Genomic DNA, 19,604 nt, shown 5'->3' with positions numbered 1-19,604 from the left:
GATGTAATCTAATTGAAATCTTCCCGTATCTCCTGGGCTTTTCCAAGTATACCTCCTCCTCTTGTGATTCTTGAACAGGGTATTCGCTATTACTAGCTGAAACTTGTTACAGAACAATTAGTCTTTCTCCTCTTTCATTCCTTGTCCCAAGCCCATATTCTCCTGTAACCTTTTCTTCTACTCCTTCCCCTACAACTGCATTCCAGTCCCCCTTTACATACTGCATTACCCTTTCAATATCCTCATACACTTTCTCTATGTGTTCATCTTCAGCTTGCGACGTCGGCGTGTATACCTGAACTATCGTTGTCGGTGTTGGTCTGCTGTCGATTCTGATTAGAACAACCCGGTCACTGAACTGTTCACAGTAACACACCCTCTGCCCTACCTTCCTATTCATAACGAATCCTATACCTGTTATACCATTTTCTGCTGCTGTTGATATTACCCGATACTCATCTAACCAGAAATCCTTGTCTTCCTTCCACTTCACTTCACTGACCCCTACTATATTTAGATTGAGCCTTTGCATTTCCCTTTTCATATTTTCTACTTTCCCTACCACGTTCAAGCTTCTGACATTCCATGCCCCGACTCGTAGAACGTTATTCTTTCGTTGATTATTCAATCTTTTTCTCACGGTAACCTCCCCCTTGGCAGTCCCCTCCCGGAGATCCGAATGGGGGACTATTCCGGAATCTTTTGCCAATGGAGAGATCATCATGACACTTCTTCAATTACAGGCCACATGTCCTGTGGATACACGTTACGTGTCTTGAATGCAGTGTTTTCCATTGTCTTCTGCATCCTCATGTCGTTGATCATTGCTGATTCTTCCGCCTTTAGGGGCAATTTCCCACCCCTTGGACAAGAGAGTGCCCTGAACCTCTATCCGCTCCTCCGCCCTCTTTGACAAGGCCGTTGGCAGAATGAGGCTGACTTCTTATGCTGATTATTTATCAAAATGTAGTCAGTGGCAGGGATCGAACCTGGGAGCGAAAACGTTTTGATTATGAATCATAGACGCTACCCCTACACCACCATTATATAATCTATCTGAAACCTGTCAGTATCTCCAGGCTTCTTCCATGTATACAACTTTCTTTTATGATTCTTGAACCAGGTGTTAGCTATGATTAAGTTATGCTCTGTGCAAAATTCTCCCAGACGGCTTTCTCTTTCATTTCTTCCCCCAAATCCATAATCACCTATTACGTTTCCTTCTCTTCCTTTTCCTACTACCGAATTCCAGTCACCCATGACTGTTAAATTTTCGTCTCCCTTCACTATTTGAATAATTTCTTTTACCTCCTCATACATTTCTTCAATTTTTTCGTCATCTGCAGAGCTAGTTGGCATATAAACTTGTACTACTGTAGTAGGCGTGGGCTTCGTGTCTATCTTGGCCACAATAATTCGTTCACTGTGCTTTTTTTTTAGTAGCTTACCCGCACACCTATTTTTTTATTCATTATTAAACCTACTCTTGCATTACCCCAATTTGATTTTGTATTTTGGAATAAATTCAGCAAATAATTGACGACGTAGGGTGTAGATACTACTACAAAACTGATGACGTACTCGCCCCCTGCCACCATCCCAAAAAAAAGATAAGATATTAGCATAGTACTTTGCACCGGAACAGCTGGAACAAAGGAAACTCACGTTTACACTGCAGTCTCTTTCAAAAAAGTTCATCCTATTTCATAGGAGTATACCTTGTACTTTATCATTCAACTTACTCATAATACTACAAAATTTTTATTTACAAAACAACTACCCAATTTTTCGAGGATATATCTTTTACACGTCCGCTTCGGTAACTATAGCACTAACGTCTCTTTTCCCCAAGCAGCGCCAATCAACTTTGCTTTTCTGTGCGGACTGTGCCGTACACACAAGTTCATTTGTCCATCAGCACCGCTCATCTTCACTGCTATGAGAATTTCTACAAATGATTAATCGGTAGCTTTCGTATTCATAATACCTTAACAACCACACACAACTGAAATAAAAAAAAGAGTTAAATGAGAGCTATTTATAACACGCTCCTGCAATAGGTACAGAGACTAGAGAAAAATAAGGGTACAACAGGAGAAATGGATGCTTGAACATAAACGCAGATGCTAGCCAATCCTGCAGTTTTCACTTTTGTATTTGACCACGATCGTCATACTGCAGGTTTCGGTCAGTGCAAAAACTGTGTTCTGTGTAACCGTAAATGCATTACATCGGAGCTAAGTAAATTACAACGTGGGAAAATTGTTGGTGCTCGAATAGTGGGTGTTCCCGTAACCAATGTACTCGAAGTGTTCTGTGTTTCCAGAGACACTGAATCGAAGTTGAATTTTCTCGTTATGAGACTACTGAAGGGCCATCTGTTTTAAGTGTTAAAAACCATTCAACAGCCAAGATCGCTCAAAATACACACATTAAAAAAAGTTTTGCATCACGTCGGTTCCGAGAGTTCCGGAACCTGTACAGGAAATTGGAATAGAGATCGACATAAACATCATTCCGCCCTTTTTAATGCTCATGAAAACCACACATTTCATGTTGGACCACCGTACAGCGAGAGCTTCAGAGTTGGTGGTCCAGATTGCTGTACACACCAGTACCTCATAGCCAGAAGCACGTCATCTTGCATTGTTTCATGCCTGTTTTCGTCGTGGTATCCTGTCCACAAGTTCATGAAGGCACTGTTGGTCCAGATTGTCCCACTCCTCAACGGCAATTCACCGTAGTTACCTCAGAGTGGTTGGTGAGTCACGTCGTCCATAAACAGCCCTTTTCAATCTATCCCAGGCATGTGCGATAGGGTTCATGTCCGCAGAACATGCTGGCCACTCTAGTCGAGCGATGTCGTTATCCTGAGGGAAGTTATTCACAAGATCTGCACGATGGGGCACGAATTGTCATCCATGATGACGAATGCCTCGCCAATATGCTGCCGATATGGTTGCACTATCGGTCGGAGGATGGCATTCACTTATCGTACAGACGTTACGGCGCCTTTCATGACCACCAGCGGCACACAACGGCCCCATATAAAGCAACCGCAAAACAGCAGGGAACCTGCACCTTGCTGCACTCGCTGGACAGTGTGTCTAAGACATTCATCCTGACCGGGTTGCCTCCAAACACGTCTCCGACGATTGTCTGGTTGAAGGCATATGCGACACTCATCGGTGAAGAGAACGTGATGCCAATCCTGAGTGGTCCATTCGGCATGTTGTTGCGCCCATCTGTACCGCACCGCATGGGGTCGTGGTTGCAAAGATGGACCTCGCCATGGACGTCGGGAGTGATGTTGTGCATCATGCAGCCTATTGCGCACAGTTTGAGTCGTAACACGACGTCCTGTGGCTTCACGAAAAGCATTATTCAACATGGTGGCGTTGCTGTTTAGGTTCCTCCGAGTCATAATCCGTAGCTAGCGGTCATCCACTGCAGTAGTAGCCCTTGGGCGGCCTGAACGAGGCATGTCATCGACAGTTCCTGTCTCTCTGTATCTCCTCCATGCCCGAACAACATCACTTTGGTTCACTGCGAGATGCCTGGACACTTCCCTTGTTGAGAGCCCTTCCTGTCACAAAGTAACAACGCGGACGCGATCGTACCGCGGTATTGACCGTCTAGGCATGGTTGAACTACAGACAACACGAGCCATGTACGTCCTACCTGGTGGAATGATTGGAACTGATTGGTTGTCGGAACCCCTCCGTCTAATAGGCGCTGCTCGTGCATGGTTGTTTACATCTTTGGGCGGGTTTAGTGACATCTCTGAACAGTCAAAGGGACTGTGCCTATGATACAATATCCACAGTCAACGTCTATATTCAGGAGTTCTGGGAACCGGGTTTGATGCAAAACGTTTTTTGATGATGTATTTTCCATTCGAGACAACCGGTTTCAGAAGTCTTTGCTGCCATCTTCAGGTATTAAACATCTTTTTGTAGTAAAACATGTTCATTTTAAGCTGACCTCATTCACAAGAAGTCAAGTAGATAAAGCGTTTCTTACCGCTAAAATATTTAAAAACACACAGCACCTTCTCCAGCAGGTCAGGTCGATATACATATTGTCTTTAGATGCTTGTTACATGGTACAGGATGACGTGACAAGCATCCGTAACCATTACGTATATTAACATGACCTTTTGGACAAGATAGTGCGTGCCTTTAAGTATTTTAGCGGTGACAAACGTTTTAACCACTTGACATCTTGTGCATGAGGTCAGCGTAAAATGAGTATGTTTTACTACAAAAAAGTTTAATACCTGAAGATGAGAAAAAGACTGTTGGAACCAGTTGTCATGAATAAAAAAGCATTTTGTGGGATCTCGGCTTTTGAATGGTTTTTAACTGTATCGAAGAATTGTACGGCATACAAAGAAATTGGAAGAACATCCTCTAAGTCACAGCGTCAAAATTGTGTGTTGAGTGAACGTGGAGGACGGTCATTGAAGGTTATTGTGATGAAAAGTAGGAGAACGATAGCTGCAAAAATCAATGCATAACTGAATGTCTCACTCGTGAATTCTGTCCGTACCAAAGCAACGCCAAGGGAGATCTAGGCACTGCGAATTTTGCAGTGCAAGCTGGAATTCGGAAGACACACATCAGTCCCCGTAACGGAAAAATGTGATGCAGAACCCATGAAATGTAGATTATGGAGGAATGGAACGAAGTTATCTGGTCGTGTGAGTCATGTTTCACACGTTTCCAACTTCCGGCCGAGTTTACGCCTCATGAGTGAAACATGATGAGGTTTCGGTGATACGGGCTTTTACATCGTGGTATTTCATGGACCAGGGTCACATTATTGCCGAGGGTTACGTCACCATTCTAGCGGAGCTGGTCCATACCAAAGGTTTGCTCCCCAATGGTGATGTGTTCCAAGACGAATGGGACTCTGTTAATATTGCTGACATCGTCCAGGATTGGGTTTGTGAGTACGGGGATGAAGTGGTGTATCTGTCCTGGCCGCCACAGTACCAAATCTTAGTATTATTGAGCCTTTGTGTGGTGTAATGTAGCAAGTGTTATTACTAATTTATTAACACTTGAGCATAGTAAATACTTTAATTTGGAAACTGGTAAGGTGTAGCAGTGGTAAACAGGGCACATGGGCTGCTGTAGTGGAATGCTGAGCCCATTTGAGGACACAAAAATTTATTTTCACCACATTAATTAAATCAGATCACTGGTAACAACACAATGATTAATTAGTATTTTCAAATAGCGTGATCTATACCAATTACACAAGTCTGCGACATAAAAATTGTTTCAAATTTATTATGTGATTTTTATAGTGTTTTCAACGCTGATTTCGGGAAAAATAGTGAAAAAATTCCATCACGTACCGTTATTTCACAAAGTGCTTATCCAGCTTTAGCTTTTTTCGATATTTCTGTGGTGTCACCGCCAGACACCACACTTGCTAGGTGGTAGCTTAAATCGGCCGCGGTCCATTAGTACATGTCGGACCCGCGTGTCGCCACTGTCAGGATCGCAGACCGAGCGCCACCACAAGGCAGGTCTCGCCCCAGTTGTACGACGACGTTGCTAGCAACTACACGTACGAAGCCTTTCTCTCATTTGCCGAGAGACAGTTAGAATAGCCTTCAGCTAAGTCCATGGCCACGACCTAGCAAGGCGCCATTAACCATTTGTAACGTTGCATGTACCTCAAGATAGAGTCTCACTTGTATCATCCAGAATGCTGTATACCAAAGGACAATATAAAAGTTAAGTGTTCTAGTAGCTACGTTCTTTTCTTTATCACATTCATTACGAATCCTGTTCCAGACTTCGCGCCAGTCGGCGTGTGTGTACGTGTGCCCTTTCGGCTACCCGTCTCTGTGGACTGGCTGCCTTGTCAGTCCACTACAATTTCAACACTCTAGTTCAGGGGCGGGCAGGAATCCTGCACATGTGCGGTGCACTTGCACGCGTGCAGTTAACAGGTGTTCTGCGTGCACCCAGGGGCAAGCTGGCCACCCGCTTATCTCCCATCCCCACCATACCTTCTGTCCGCTCCTTCGTCTGTAATGCGTTTTGTTTCCTAGCTTGCTTTATTGAGTGAATGAATGAGGTTAGTAGGAGTGCTTGAAAGAAATCATGGTTTGAAAGAGTACCTATTACCTACGATACGTTTTATTTAATTATCACAGGTGGAGTTTACAATACGTTTAACATCTCGAACAAAATTTCTACATACAGACAAACACAAACAGTTACGTAAATTTTCATCACTGATGTTTGCTCTTAACCGAGATTTATTAATTCAGCAAATGGTTTTCCAGCTCTCGCTATATTAAGCGCAGTCTGATAACTTGCACATACCGCTGGGCTATTATTGTTGTCGTCATGAAAACTTGAAAACAGTGCTCCATAAAATGTTAGATGAGTTAGATGAGAGACATGACGAGAGAAAGTCGCAGATCTCTCGTGACAACGGCAACTACGACAAATTCAAATGGCTCTGAGCACTATGGGACTTAACTGCTGTGGTCACCAGTCCTCTAGAACTTAGAACTACTTAAACCTAACTAACCTAAGTACATCACACACATCCATGCCCGAGGCAGGATTCGAACCTGCGACCATAGCGGTCGCGCGGTTCCAGACTGTAGTGCCTAGAACCGCTCGGCCACTTCGTCCGGCCAACTACGACAGATTCATCTGGTATCGTCAGATCGCTCTTCTTAAGCTCAGTCAATTCCCCATCCGCTCAGAATCCGACAATAAATTGTACTCGTCCTTGTGAAATTTATTATAATGGCCTTCAATACTAAACTTCCGTTTACCAGCGAGAATACTGCCACATATTAAACATTTCGAATTTTCACGTCTTTGCACAAAGATAAAATGATTCTCCCATTACTTTTTAAAAGATAGCAAATCTCCACTTCTCCGTTTCTTGAAATACAACGTTCACTACATAGTGCTCGCTTCGCATCAACGTCCGCACCTTAGCCTGGCACTACACTGCCGCAACCTGCCGGCTGTCGCCACAGCCTCGGTCGACGCCTGCACGCGAGCAGCACACGTGCAGCGCTGTGCGCTCATGAGCCGCGTGCAACGTTTGCCCGCCCCTGCTCTAGTGCGTTTGAATTTTGGTTTTTAGGATCTCGATAAACTGTTATTTAGCCGTTTTGTACTAGATATACGTAAAATAAAGAGTAATTAGGAGAAACCAGCAGTATTTTGACGTCAGTGGCTGTCTGTCGCGCTGCCCCTTCCCCCGCCATCGCCAAGCACTGAGCTTCTGCTGTTGTCTTTCAGTTCACGGTACCTCTTCACTCTGTGCTGTTTACGTGTTGTCGTTACTAGTACTTTAAAGTAGTGACTGTTTTCTTGTGTTGTTTTATAGACAATGAACAATGACTACCAGAGGAGGTATAAACTCGCCAGATTGCTTCTGCTACATATGTCGTAACTATGCCTTTAAAAAGCAGCATATAAACATTTCCGAATTTGTTGAAAAAGTATATTTCGCCTATCATGGTATAAAGTTAGGCGATCATGATAAGCCTCGGACCCACACAAAGTTTGTTCAGTGTGTGTTGAAGAACTGAGGCAATGGTTTCAACGTAAAAAGCAGTCCTTACGTTTTGGAATACCAGTGGTTTGGAGGGAGCCAAAAAAATCATAGTGATGACTGTTATTTTTGTTCTTTCAACGTACGAGGTTTCAATTTGACAAACAAAAAGGATATTTCTAACATTCAAATATCAATGAAGATGGAATGTCAACATGATAGCGAACTACTGCTGGATGATAAAAAGATATGATCCTCAACCCATCCACAGCCAGAAAGGTAATAAAAGAATTCGACAGAAAGCGAAATTGTTATTATAAGCACTTATGCTGGGTAGCGCCAAGAGAAATGGAAGTGTAGTGGTTCAAATGGTACAAATGGCTCTGAGCACTATGGGACTTAACATATATGGTCATCAGTCCCCTAGAACTTAGAACTACGTAAACCTAACTAACCTAAGAACATCACACAACACCCAGCCATCACGAGGCAGAGAAAATCCCTGACCCCGCCGGGAATCGAACCCGGGAACCCGGGCGTGGGAAGCGAGAACGCTACCGCACGACCACGAGATGCGGGCAAGTGTACTGGAAATGTAGTTTAGAACATGATTTGTAAATAAAATCAAATTTTATAACGTTGGAAAAAATGCGATAAATCGCTTAAATTTTGCTATTATACCCAAAAACAAACCCTTTTTTGTGATAAAACCTGACGTGATAGAAAAAAATGGATTGCATTTTCGAAATCAGTGCTGAAAAGTACATAAGTCAGTTAACAATTTGAAACAACTTTCAAAAAATATTCTTTTGCAGACCTGTCTTATTTAATTGTATTAAAGCAATGAGAATAATTCAAAAAATTTTAAAAGAGAAACAGCCTTATGGCCACAACTTCAGATTAATAAAGAAATTACTTTACACAAATATAACTTTAACGTAACTACATATCTGAGCTGACTAGCCAATTGTCAGGCCATGTCAATATGAAAAATAACAATTTGTAAAAGGTATTAGGTTCCAAAAAAATACTCAACTAGCAAGATCTCACGAATACGTCAATTAACTATTATGGAAAACATTCGTTAATATGATGTTATGACAGCCTGAAAGATCTACACAGCAATCAGCGCATTCTCGACGTTCACTGTTCATATCGGCCGCGCGTCCGATTTCCCTGCTCGAGAGCTCAAGTGACAACAACAGGCCTGCGCTCACCAATGACGGCTTCTAGAACAAACAAACCCAGTATTAATACACAGTTCTCTAAAATACTAAAACCAGCAGCCAAGCACTGGGCAGCGCCAAATGCAGGAAGAGATGTTAAACGTTACAGTGTGATAACCGCAGTTACTATTAAAGCAATAGTTCATTACACAATCTCTAATGACGCGAGGTTTCATTTCATAAATTTATAAGCCACAACTAGATCAAGGTGATAATGACCACACAATCCGCACACAACCTTAAATACCAAAGCAGCGATTGATGGCGCCAGATTATTACTATTACAACTGTCAACAAGAAAGAAGTTTGCAATTCTAATTTAAATTATGGGCTGAAGCTTTATACAGATAATAATAATCTTCGATTCATAAAACTGACCACTTAACTTATTAACAGTAATAATAAGAAAAGGAATCGCCGAATATCGGCCACATTTGTAATGCTATAGAACCAGGGCACAGAGCAGTTACATACACTTGCAATACCAAGTATCCCGGACGCACGTCCAAGTCGTTTAAGAAATGACTAGCGAAAATCTTAATGGCTGCACGGAGCAATCACATCCAAAAGTTCCACCACAAAATGGCTCACCATTTAACGTTAGCCCAGAATCTCGCTGTTAACATGCACGCCAGAGTGAACTCCCGCCAGCCGGTGTGGCCGAGCGGTTCTAGACGCTACAGTCTGGAACCGTGCGAGCGCTACGGTCACAGGTTCGAATCCTGCCTCGGGCATCGATGTGTGTCATGTCCTTAGGTTAGTTAGGTTTAAGTAGTTCTAAGTTCTAGGGGACTGATGACCACAGCAGTTAAGTCCCATAGTGATCAGAATCATTTGAACCATTTGGTAAACTCCCGTGCTCTCCTCAAGATTCGAGACAGACTCGACCCTAAAACAGAGTCTATGTTGACCAGTGACTGCTTCCACGCTCCAGTTCCGCTCGCCACCAGACCCAGGCGCCGGAATGTCAGCACAGTGCGTCCTTTCAGTACACCAATCGCCGACTGGCTACTCGCGATGCTCCGTACGCTGTCTTCCCTCTGTCACTGCCGCCGCCCGAGTCTGCTCTCTCGAGCCGCGGCGGTCCTAAACAGAGGACGATAGCCAATCAGGAACCAACGGCCTTGCCGCAGTGGTAACACCGGTTCCCGTCAGATCTCCGAAGATAAGCGCTGTCGGGCTGGGCTAGCACTTGGATGGGTGACCGTTCCGCCGGGCGCTTTTGGCAAGAGGGCTGCACTCAGCCCTTGTGAGGCAAACTGAGGAGCTGCTGCACTGAGAAGTAGCGGCTCCGGCCTCTGAAACTGACATACGGCCGGGAGAGCGGTGTTCTGACCACATGCCCCTCTATAACCGCATCCAGTGACGCCAATGAGCTGAGAATGACACGGTGGTCGGTCGGTACCATTGGGCCGTCATAGCCCATTCTGGAAGATTTTTGTTTTTATTTTTTTAGCCAATCAAGATGCTGAAAAGCGCGTAACTTCGACAGAGACACTATCCTGCTAACAGCACCGCAGGACGTCACGGCTCAGAAACATAAACACTTAATTTTGAAAACAAATATTGTCATCGCCGATGACTGTATTTGATAGTGTTACTGACGCTTACATCATTTAGCACTTTGTTGCAGTATCATAGTTCGCATCAAAGTACACTACTGGCCATTAAAATTGCTACACCAAGAAGAAACGCAGATGATAAACGGGTACTCATTGGGCAAATATTTTATACTAGAACTGACATGTGATTACATTTTCACGCAGTTTGCGTGTATAGATCCTGAGAAATCAGTACCCAGAACAACCACGTTTGGCCTTGATACGCCTGGGCATTGAGTCAAACAGAGCTTGGATGCCGTGTACAGGTACAGCTGCCCATGCAGCTTCAACTCGATACCACAGTTCATCAAGAGTAGTGACTGGCGTATTGTGACGAGACAGTTGCTCGGCCACCATTGACCAGACGTTTTCAATTGGTGAGACATCTGGAGAATCTGCTGGCCAGGGCAACAGTCGAACATTTCCTGCATCCAGAAAGGCCCGTACAGGATCTGCAACATGTCGTCGTGCATTATCCCGCTGAAATGTAGGGTTCCGCAGGGATCGAATGAATGGTAGCGCCACGGGTCGTAACACATCTGAAATGTAACGTCCACAGTTCAAAGAGCCGTCAATGCGAACAACAGGCGACCGAGACGTGTAACCAATGGCACCCCATACCATCACGCCGGGTGATACGCCAGTATGGCGATGACGAATACCCGCTTGCAATGTGCGTTCACCGCGATGTCGCCAAACACGGATGCGACCATCATGATGCTGTAAACAGAACCTGGATTCATCCGAAAAAATGACGTTTTGCCATTCGTGCACCCAGGTTCGTCGTTGAGAATACCATCACAGGTACTCCTGTCTGTGATACAGCATCAAGGGTAACAGCAGCCATGGTCTCCGAGCCGATAGTCCCTGCTACTGAAAACGTCGTCGAACTGTTCGTGCAGATGGTTGATGTCTTGTAAACGTCCCCATCTGTTGACTCAGAGATCGAGACGTGGCTGCACGATCCGTTACAGCCATGCGGATAAGATGCCTGTCATCTCGACTGGTAGTGATACGAGGCCGTTGGGATCCAGCACGGCGTTCCGTATTACCCTCCTGAACCCACCGATTCCATATTCTGCTAACAGTCATCGGATCTCGACCAACGCGAGCAGCAATGTCGCGATACGATAAAGCGCAATCGCGATAGGCTACAATCCGACCTTTATGAAAGTCGGAAACGTGATGGTACGCATTTCTCCTCCTTACACGAGGCATCACAACAACGTTTCACCAGGCAACGCCGGTCAACTGCTGTTTGTGTATGAGAAATCGGTTGGAAACTTTCCGCATGTAAGCACGTTGTAGGTGTCGCGACCGGCGCCAACCTTGTGTGAATGCTCTGAAAAGATAATCATTTGCATACCACAGCATCTTCTTCCTGTCGGTTAAATTTCGCGTCTGTAGCACGTCATGTTCGTGGTGTAGCAGTTTTAATGGCCAGTAGTGTAGTTCGCATCAAAGTAGAATTGTCCATAACTTGATATAAAATTGTAAGCACGTACTATTAGCACGCAGCCGGATTTTTGCGAAGACGATACATCGTGGTAAGCGATGATTACAGTTGGTAGCTTATTACGTAGAGAATGGCCTCAGCGGCACTGTGCTCGGACATTAATTGATCTCTGGCCGCCGTAGTGTTCGGTAACGCTTGGAGACATTTTAGTGCCGACGTCTCCGATTTGATGCTGCTTCTGGCAGTTACGCTGCTGTCGTGAGGTACCAACTTTTGCATGAGACGTCATTCCGCGGACAACAACACACTTTGCTGAGTACTCTCGAGAGAAGAGTGCGTGGCTTCTATCCACCTCCATCTTGTTACCTGAACTTGCCAATATTTTGCACGACTCTAGACATATAAAATGGCCGGTCTAGATGGCCGATCGGTTCTAGGCGCTACAGTCTGCAACCGCGGGACCACTACGGTCGCAGGTTCGAATCCTGCCTGGGGCATGGATATGTGTGATGTCCTTAGGGTACTTAGGTTTGAGTAGTTCTAAGTTCTAGGGGACTGGTGACCTTAGAAGTTAAGTCCCATAGTCCAGAATGCAAGTGCTCTACCAACTGAGCTACCCAAGCACGACTCACGCCCCGTCCTCACAGCTTTAGTTTTGCCAGTACCTCGTCTCCTAACTTCCAGACTTTACAGAAGCTCTCCTGCGAACCTTGCAGAACTAGCACTCCTGAAAAAACCTGAAAAAAGGTACAGCGGAGACATGGCTTAACCACAGCCTGGAGGATGTTTCCAGGATGAGATTTTCACTCTGCAGCGGAGTGTGCGCTTCGGGTTCCCGGGTTCGATTCCCGGCGGGGTCAGGGATTTTCTCTGCCTCGTGATGACTGGGTGTTGTGTGATGTCCTTAGATTAGTTAGGTTTAAGTAGTTCTAAGTTCTAGGAGACTGATGACCATAGCTGTTCAGTCCCATAGTGCTCAGAGCCATTTGAAGTGTGCGCTCATATGAAACTTCCTGGCAGACCGTTTTAAGTAAGTGAGTCGTGCTTGGGTAGCTCAGTTGGTAAAGCACTTACCCGCGAAAGGCATAGGTCCCGAGTTCGAGTCTCGGTCGGGCACACAGTTTTAATCTGCCAGGAAGTTTCATATCAGCGCACACTCCGCTGCAGAGTGAAAATCTCATTCTGGAAACATCCTCCAGGCTGTGGCTAAGCCATGTCTCCGCAGTATCCTTTCTTTCAGGAGTGCTAGTTCTGCAAGGTTCGCAGGAGAGCTTCTGTAAAGTTTGGAAGGTAGGAGACGAGGTACTGGCAGAAGTAAAGCTGTGGGTACCGGGCGTGAGTCGTGCTTCGGTAGCTCAGATGGTAGAGCACTTGCCCGCGAAAGGCAAAGGTCCCGAGTTTGAGTCTCGGTCCGGCACACAGTTTTAATCTTCCAGGAAGTTTCAAGTCCCATAGTGCTCAGAGCCATTTTGAAGATATAAAATGGATGTATTTACGTGTGTATATATGTTCCACACCTCCTCCTAAACCGCTGGACTGAGTTCAACCAAATTTGGTACACGTATCACTTGGTGTCTGGAAATAATCGCTGTGGGGGTAAGAATCACCTACGTATCATACCTCAGGAGGTATGTCGTCATAAACTATGAGACGCGCGAAAAACTGCAGCGTCATGCATGATATTTAAATTTATGACTTCTTTCCTACTAACTATATTCTCAACACATTTTGAAAACAGTATCCACATATAGCGTTGATGTACGTACAAATTTATATCATTGCGCGGCACATAGATCTTCAGATAAGACATCATAAACAATGAGATGCGTGATAACCTGATGCATTATGCTTCACGTTTCTCTCTCCTTTTCTGCTAAATCTATTCGCAATATGTTTCGAAGACAGTAAGCACATATGCCGCTGAATGTGTCTACACAAATACATCATTGCACGGGACATATTTGAAGAGATGTGATGTTATAAACACTGAGATGCGTGAAAAATTTTTCACATCATGCGTGAAGTTTTAATAGGCTCATTCTTTATATGTTTTATGCACTGCTCACACTTCTTTAACACATCAGAATAGCAATTAGTAACAAACACAAAGAGAGTGAAAACTCTGAGTCCATTATCTAAAACGACTGCTGCCTGCGCTGACATGACCTTGAAAACAGGAAGTACTTTTCCTACGTTATTCCGTTATCAGCGCTTAATCTCCATAAGAGTAAGACAGACCGGAAGACATTTTCCAGCGTCACGGTCTAGTAAATTATAAGCAACGAGAGGCGGCCATGTTGGCACTGGCCTTAGTTTTGTATCTCTGCATAAAAAAGTCGAGTCGCCGGCCGGTGTGGCCGAGCGGTTCTAGGCGCTACAGTCTGGAACCACGCAGCCGCTACGGTCGCAGGTTCGAATCCTGCCTCGGGCATGGATGTGTGTGATGTCCTTAGGTTAGTTAGGTTCTAATTTCTAGGGGACTGATGACCTCAGATGTTAAGTCCCATAGTGCTCAGAGGCATTTGAACCATTTGTACAGATGAGTCGAATTAAGGAAATTCGTGACACCTGGCAGCGCTTTTCACAGCTTTAAAACATGGTTCAAATGGGTCTGAGCACTATGGGACTTAACATCTGAGGTCAGCAGTCGCTTAGAACTTAGAACTACGTACTTAAACCTAACTGACCTAAGGACATCACACACATCCATGCCCGAGGCAGGATTCGAACCAGCGACCGTAGCGGTCGCGCGGTTCCAGACTGTAGCGCCTAGAACCGCTGGCCACCCCGAGGGTCCATTGTTCCTTCTAGTTATTTATCTACCGTTCCACTCTCGAACAGCACGCTATGATTACTATTATTTTGTTACGATGACCATTTCTCCCTATGTAGGTGGGCGCCAACAAAATATTTTCCCACACTGGGGAGAAAGCTGTCGATCGAAATTTTATTACAAGATCCTGCCCCAACGAAAAACGCTGAGTGCAGTGAGCGCGTGGGCGGCTGCGCAAGGCTGAAACAAATAATGAGTCGAGAGTGAGTAATGAACATGATGTCAGGTGACAGAGACAGAACCATCTGGCGAGGAAAAAAAGGGTTCCCCTGCTCATATTTTGTTTATCGGTTTTATTTCGAAGTACCTAGAGAGTCAACCGCGAATTAAAGCATCTAAATAAATAGAGAAACGAAAGAAAGATTATAACAATAATTCCCTACGTACAGACAAATTGAAATCTGTACACAGACCTCGTCTGCCATCATTTCGAGAGGAATTAGTTAATTGTTCAAAATAGTCACGGCCGTTGGAAGGATTCAAGTTTAAATGGAGCGCCTTGTTCGTCTTGAAGCGTGCACGAACACAGAACATCCTAGCGTCCCAGAGGCCGAAGCTGCACCAGGTTAGGAAACGTTTGGGGAAAAAAGGAAGCGGCTAGGTCCATGAGCCAGCAGATGACAGCTAGCCGCTTGACTATCCGGCGAGTTGGCACCGGAACTGTTTTTTTCAGCCGTAGGGACACTAGAGTCAGGTGCCCACTAGCTAACAAACCTACCCCATTCCGGTCCGCGCCGATAGTGCAGGCACGGTAGCTCAGCGTGTTCTGTCAGAGGGCTAGCGGCCCTCTGTAATAAAAGAAATTGAGTTCATGGATCAACCACGAACTGAAACGGATGCCTTCGACGTCCGCCCAGAGCAGATAAAACGAACGAAAACGGACAAAATGAGATTAAAAAAAAAATGATAGCTGAATGATCAGCGTGACTTACTGCCGTCCTCAGGGGCCCGGGTTCGCTTCCCGCCTGGGTCGGGGATTTTTTCTGCTCAGCGACTGGGTGTTGTGCTGTCTTCATCATCATTTCATCCCCATCCGGCGCCCAGGTCGGCCAATGCGCCGTCGAATGTAATAAGACCTGCACCAAGACGGCCGGACCTGCCCCGTAAGGAGCCCCCCGGCAATGATGAGAAACGCTCATTTCCATTTACCACATTCTACAACTCTTCTTGGAAGGTCCACTAGCTGCCGAGTCGTCCGCGTCCGTCTATCGTCGATAGCCATACGACGATAGAGTTTAACGTTTCGCGACTTCGGGCACAGTCCAATAATGATGCTCGGATTCGATTGCCGTTTCCTCGTTTGGCGATGGCGAGTATTTCGCTATACTACGGGGCAGCAACAACGCGAGCCACGCAGTAAGGTTCACAGAATTCTGCCCCCACTCTTCTGTTGCCGAACGCCAGTTCTCATGGTTCGCCGCGCAGGATTAGCCGAGCGGTCTCAGGCGCTGCAGTCATGGACTGTGCGGCTGGTCCCGGCGGAGTTTCGAGTCCTCCCTCGTGCATGGATGTGTGTGTTTGTTCTTAGGATAATTTAGGTTAAGTAGTGTGTAAGCTTAGGGACTAATGACTTTAGCAGTTAAGTCCCATAAAATATCACACACATTTGAACATTTTTTTTCTCATGGTTCAGTATTCTCTCTCTGAAGTTATAACAGTCAAATATATGTAGCTACGGGTGAATGCTATTTCTGTATGTCCTTTTATGAACGTGTCTATGTCAGTGGAGTACGCTATTCTGCACTACTTTCAGAATATATATCTTCGTGCTGCTTTCTAAATCTTTTCTTTTTGTTGCTATTTCTACCACCTTCTCCCAATATCCATTCAAATCAGTGGTTCCCTGTATATAGGGTCGTAGTCCATGCCTTCCCACTGTATGATACTGGGCAGAATAAAATCAAGAGATCCCGATGGCGTATCGATATTTGCCTCATCCCCTTAATAGGACAAGTTCTTTTCATTCAGGCCGTCTAGGTTACGAAAATTGAGGCAGTCAGTTTAGGTGTGGTAGCGTATGTTCAAGCATGCATTTCTCGTCGTGTTTCCACATTTTTGTCCAACCTCTGTTTGTCATTCATAGCATAGAGCCAGTTTGACATATATATTGCAACCATCCTGAGATCTCCCTCGATACCACAAAACAATGCCCACGCTTCCAATAACAATGTACTCCAATTAGAGGGAAAGGATTTTCCGAACAAGAAACTGTTGCCAAAGTTTGTAGAGCACGCAACTGTAGTTCATAACAATCGATTTTCTAAAATAAAAAAAAAAAAATAAAAAATGCGATTGCGTGACGTTCGTAAGCTCTCCTGAAAACTCTTTTGTGACAGTGTTAAGGATAATATAGTCAGACAAGAAACCATTTCTAGCGGCAGCTCCTCTGCCCCTCCTTCCCAAACTGAAAGGGTGTCGTTGTAAAATAACTGTGCAGTAAGCAGTCAATCTTCATCTGACTGGGAATTAATTACATGTGGTTTTCCTCAAGGTTCCATCTTTAGTCCATTGCTTCTTCTTGTGCTCATTAATGACCTCTCATCTGTTATATTTCTAGATGCTAAGTTTATTTTGTTTGTAAATGATACAAACATTTCAATAAGTACTAACTCAAGTACAGGTAAAGAAATAGCTGTTAATCAAATTTTCACTGACATTAATTGGTGGTTTAAAGCTAATTCACTGTCATTAAACTTTGAGAAGACCCAGTATATGCACTCCAGAACTTGTAAGAGATTTCCTTCCAGCATGAATATAACATATAAAGACATGCAGATCGAAGAGGTTGACAGTGTTAAATTTCTCGGACTACAACTTGATAATCAATTCAGTTTGGAAGGGCATACCACAGAATTCCTTAAGCGCCGTAACAAGTCTGCATTTGCCGTGAAAATGATGTCAGATGTAGGAGATACAAATATAAAAAAACTTGCATATTTTTCTTACTTTGATGCTATTATGTCATATGGGATCATATTCCGCGGCACCTCATCAAACCGAGCAAACGTTTTTAGGGTGCAAAAGCATGTAATAAGAATCATTTGTGGTGTAAATTCTAAAACACCTAGTAGAAACCTGTACAAGGAACTTTGTATTCTAACGACTGCTTCTCAGTATATTTATTCCTTAATGAAATTTGTTGCAAGTAATACATCTCTATTTCCAACCAATAGCTCAAAACATAGTATCAGTCTACATAAGGACCTAAAATCACTCACCTAGGTCGAAAAAGGGCTCCAATTTCAGGAACACACAGTTTTAATAAATTGCTAGCAAACATTAACAACTTGGTTTCAGATAAATCACTGTTTAAAGAGAGTTTGAAAGACCTTTTGACAGGCAACTTATTCAACTCTATAGATCGATACGTTAACGGGGACTGTTAAGCCAGCTTAAGTAAAAATTTAGATTTCAGTTTCGATAGCACTTGGTCACAACAGTCAAGATTAGGTATTTTGTGTATGATAAATTTATTTATAGTGCATTACAATGTTTCATTCTCACAGTGTATTAATTCGGTAAATATTAGCTGTTCCAGTTTACTGCACTGTATACACCTATTTCGACAATCTCCAGACAAATCATCAGGGTAGAAATTATAGTGTACTTTCTGACTTGTTCCACACCCATGGGAATCATCTCAATTTTTGCGTCTATGGAACGAAAACAGAATCTAATCTGATCGGATGTAATCTGAACCCTACAGACTGCTCAGCGCGACACTTGGTGGTGTGGTGGCTGTTGCAGGTGGGATCGGCGTGCCACGCAGCGCTGTCTGCTGATGCTGTTGGTGCTGGTGGCGCAGTGTGGTGCCGTCGACATCCGGGGTCCGCACCACCCACGCAGCAATGTGGTGGAGCACACACACCACCGGCCGGAGCGCGACACCAAGGTCACCAGCGACACGAAGCTGCTCCGGGACACCAGGTGAGTTCCCTGCAACGCACAGTGTACATTCCAATTCTCTCAATTCCTTTTTGCGGATAAGCAATGTCACATACACTACTGGCCATTAAAACTGCTGCACCACGAAGATGATGTGCTACAGACGCGAAATTTAACCGACAGAAAGAAGATCCTGATATAAGCAAATGATTAGCCTTTCAGAGCATTCACAGAATGTTGGCGCCGGTGGCGACACCTACAACGTGCTGCCATGAGGAAAGTTTACAACCGATTTCTCATACACAAACAGCAGTTGACCGGCGTTGCATGGTGAAACGTTGTGATGCTTCGTGTAAGGAGGAGAAATGCGTACCATCACGTTTCCGACTTTGATAAAGGTCGGATTGTAGCCTATCGCGATTGTGGTTTATCGTATCGCTACATACCTGCTCGCGTTGGTCGAGATCCAATGACTGTTAGCAGAATATGTAATCGGTGGGTTCAGGAGGGTAATACGGAACGCCGTGCTAGATCCCAACGGCCTCGTATCACTAGCAGTCGTGATGACAGGCATCTTATCCGCATGGCTGTAACGGATCGTGCAGCCACGTCTCGACCCCTGAGTCAACAGATGGGGACGTTTGCAAGACAACAACGATCAGCACGAACAGTTCGACGACGTTTGCAGCAGCATGGACTATCAGCTCGGAGACCGTGGCTGCGGGTACCCTCGACGCTGCATCACACACAGGAGCGCCTGCGATGGTGTACTCAACGACGAACCTGGGTGCAGGAATGGCGAAACGTCATTTTTTTCGGATGAATCCAGGTTCTGTTTACAGCATATATGATGGTCGCATCCGGGTTTGGCGACATCGCGGTGAACGCACATTGGAAGCGTGTATTCGTCTTCGCTATACTGTCCTATCACCCGGCGTGATGGTATGGGGTGCCATTGGTTACATGTGTCGGTCACCTCTTGTTCGCATTGGCGGCACTATGAACAGTGGACGTTATATTTCAGATGTGTTACGACCCGTGGCTCTACCCTTCATTCG

The 19,604-nt window shown here is 44.8% G+C and overlaps 1 protein-coding gene across 1 annotated transcript in view; it reads left to right on the top strand.

Moving 5' to 3' along the window:
- LOC126210105 (multiple coagulation factor deficiency protein 2 homolog) overlaps window positions 1-19,604 on the top strand; it is a 268,909-nt gene that overhangs the window by 175,252 nt on the left and 74,053 nt on the right. Inside the window, exon 2 of the mRNA XM_049939241.1 lies at window positions 18,409-18,588. Coding sequence (XP_049795198.1) covers window positions 18,409-18,588 — 180 coding nt within the window. The remainder of the gene's footprint in view (window positions 1-18,408; window positions 18,589-19,604) is intronic.

This window comes from Schistocerca nitens, chromosome 10 (assembly GCF_023898315.1).
Source record: "Schistocerca nitens isolate TAMUIC-IGC-003100 chromosome 10, iqSchNite1.1, whole genome shotgun sequence".
In the NCBI taxonomy this organism is placed as follows: Eukaryota; Metazoa; Arthropoda; class Insecta; order Orthoptera; family Acrididae; genus Schistocerca; species Schistocerca nitens.
Note: the sequence above shows the minus strand (reverse complement) of the source record. Positions and strands in the feature narration are given on the sequence as shown.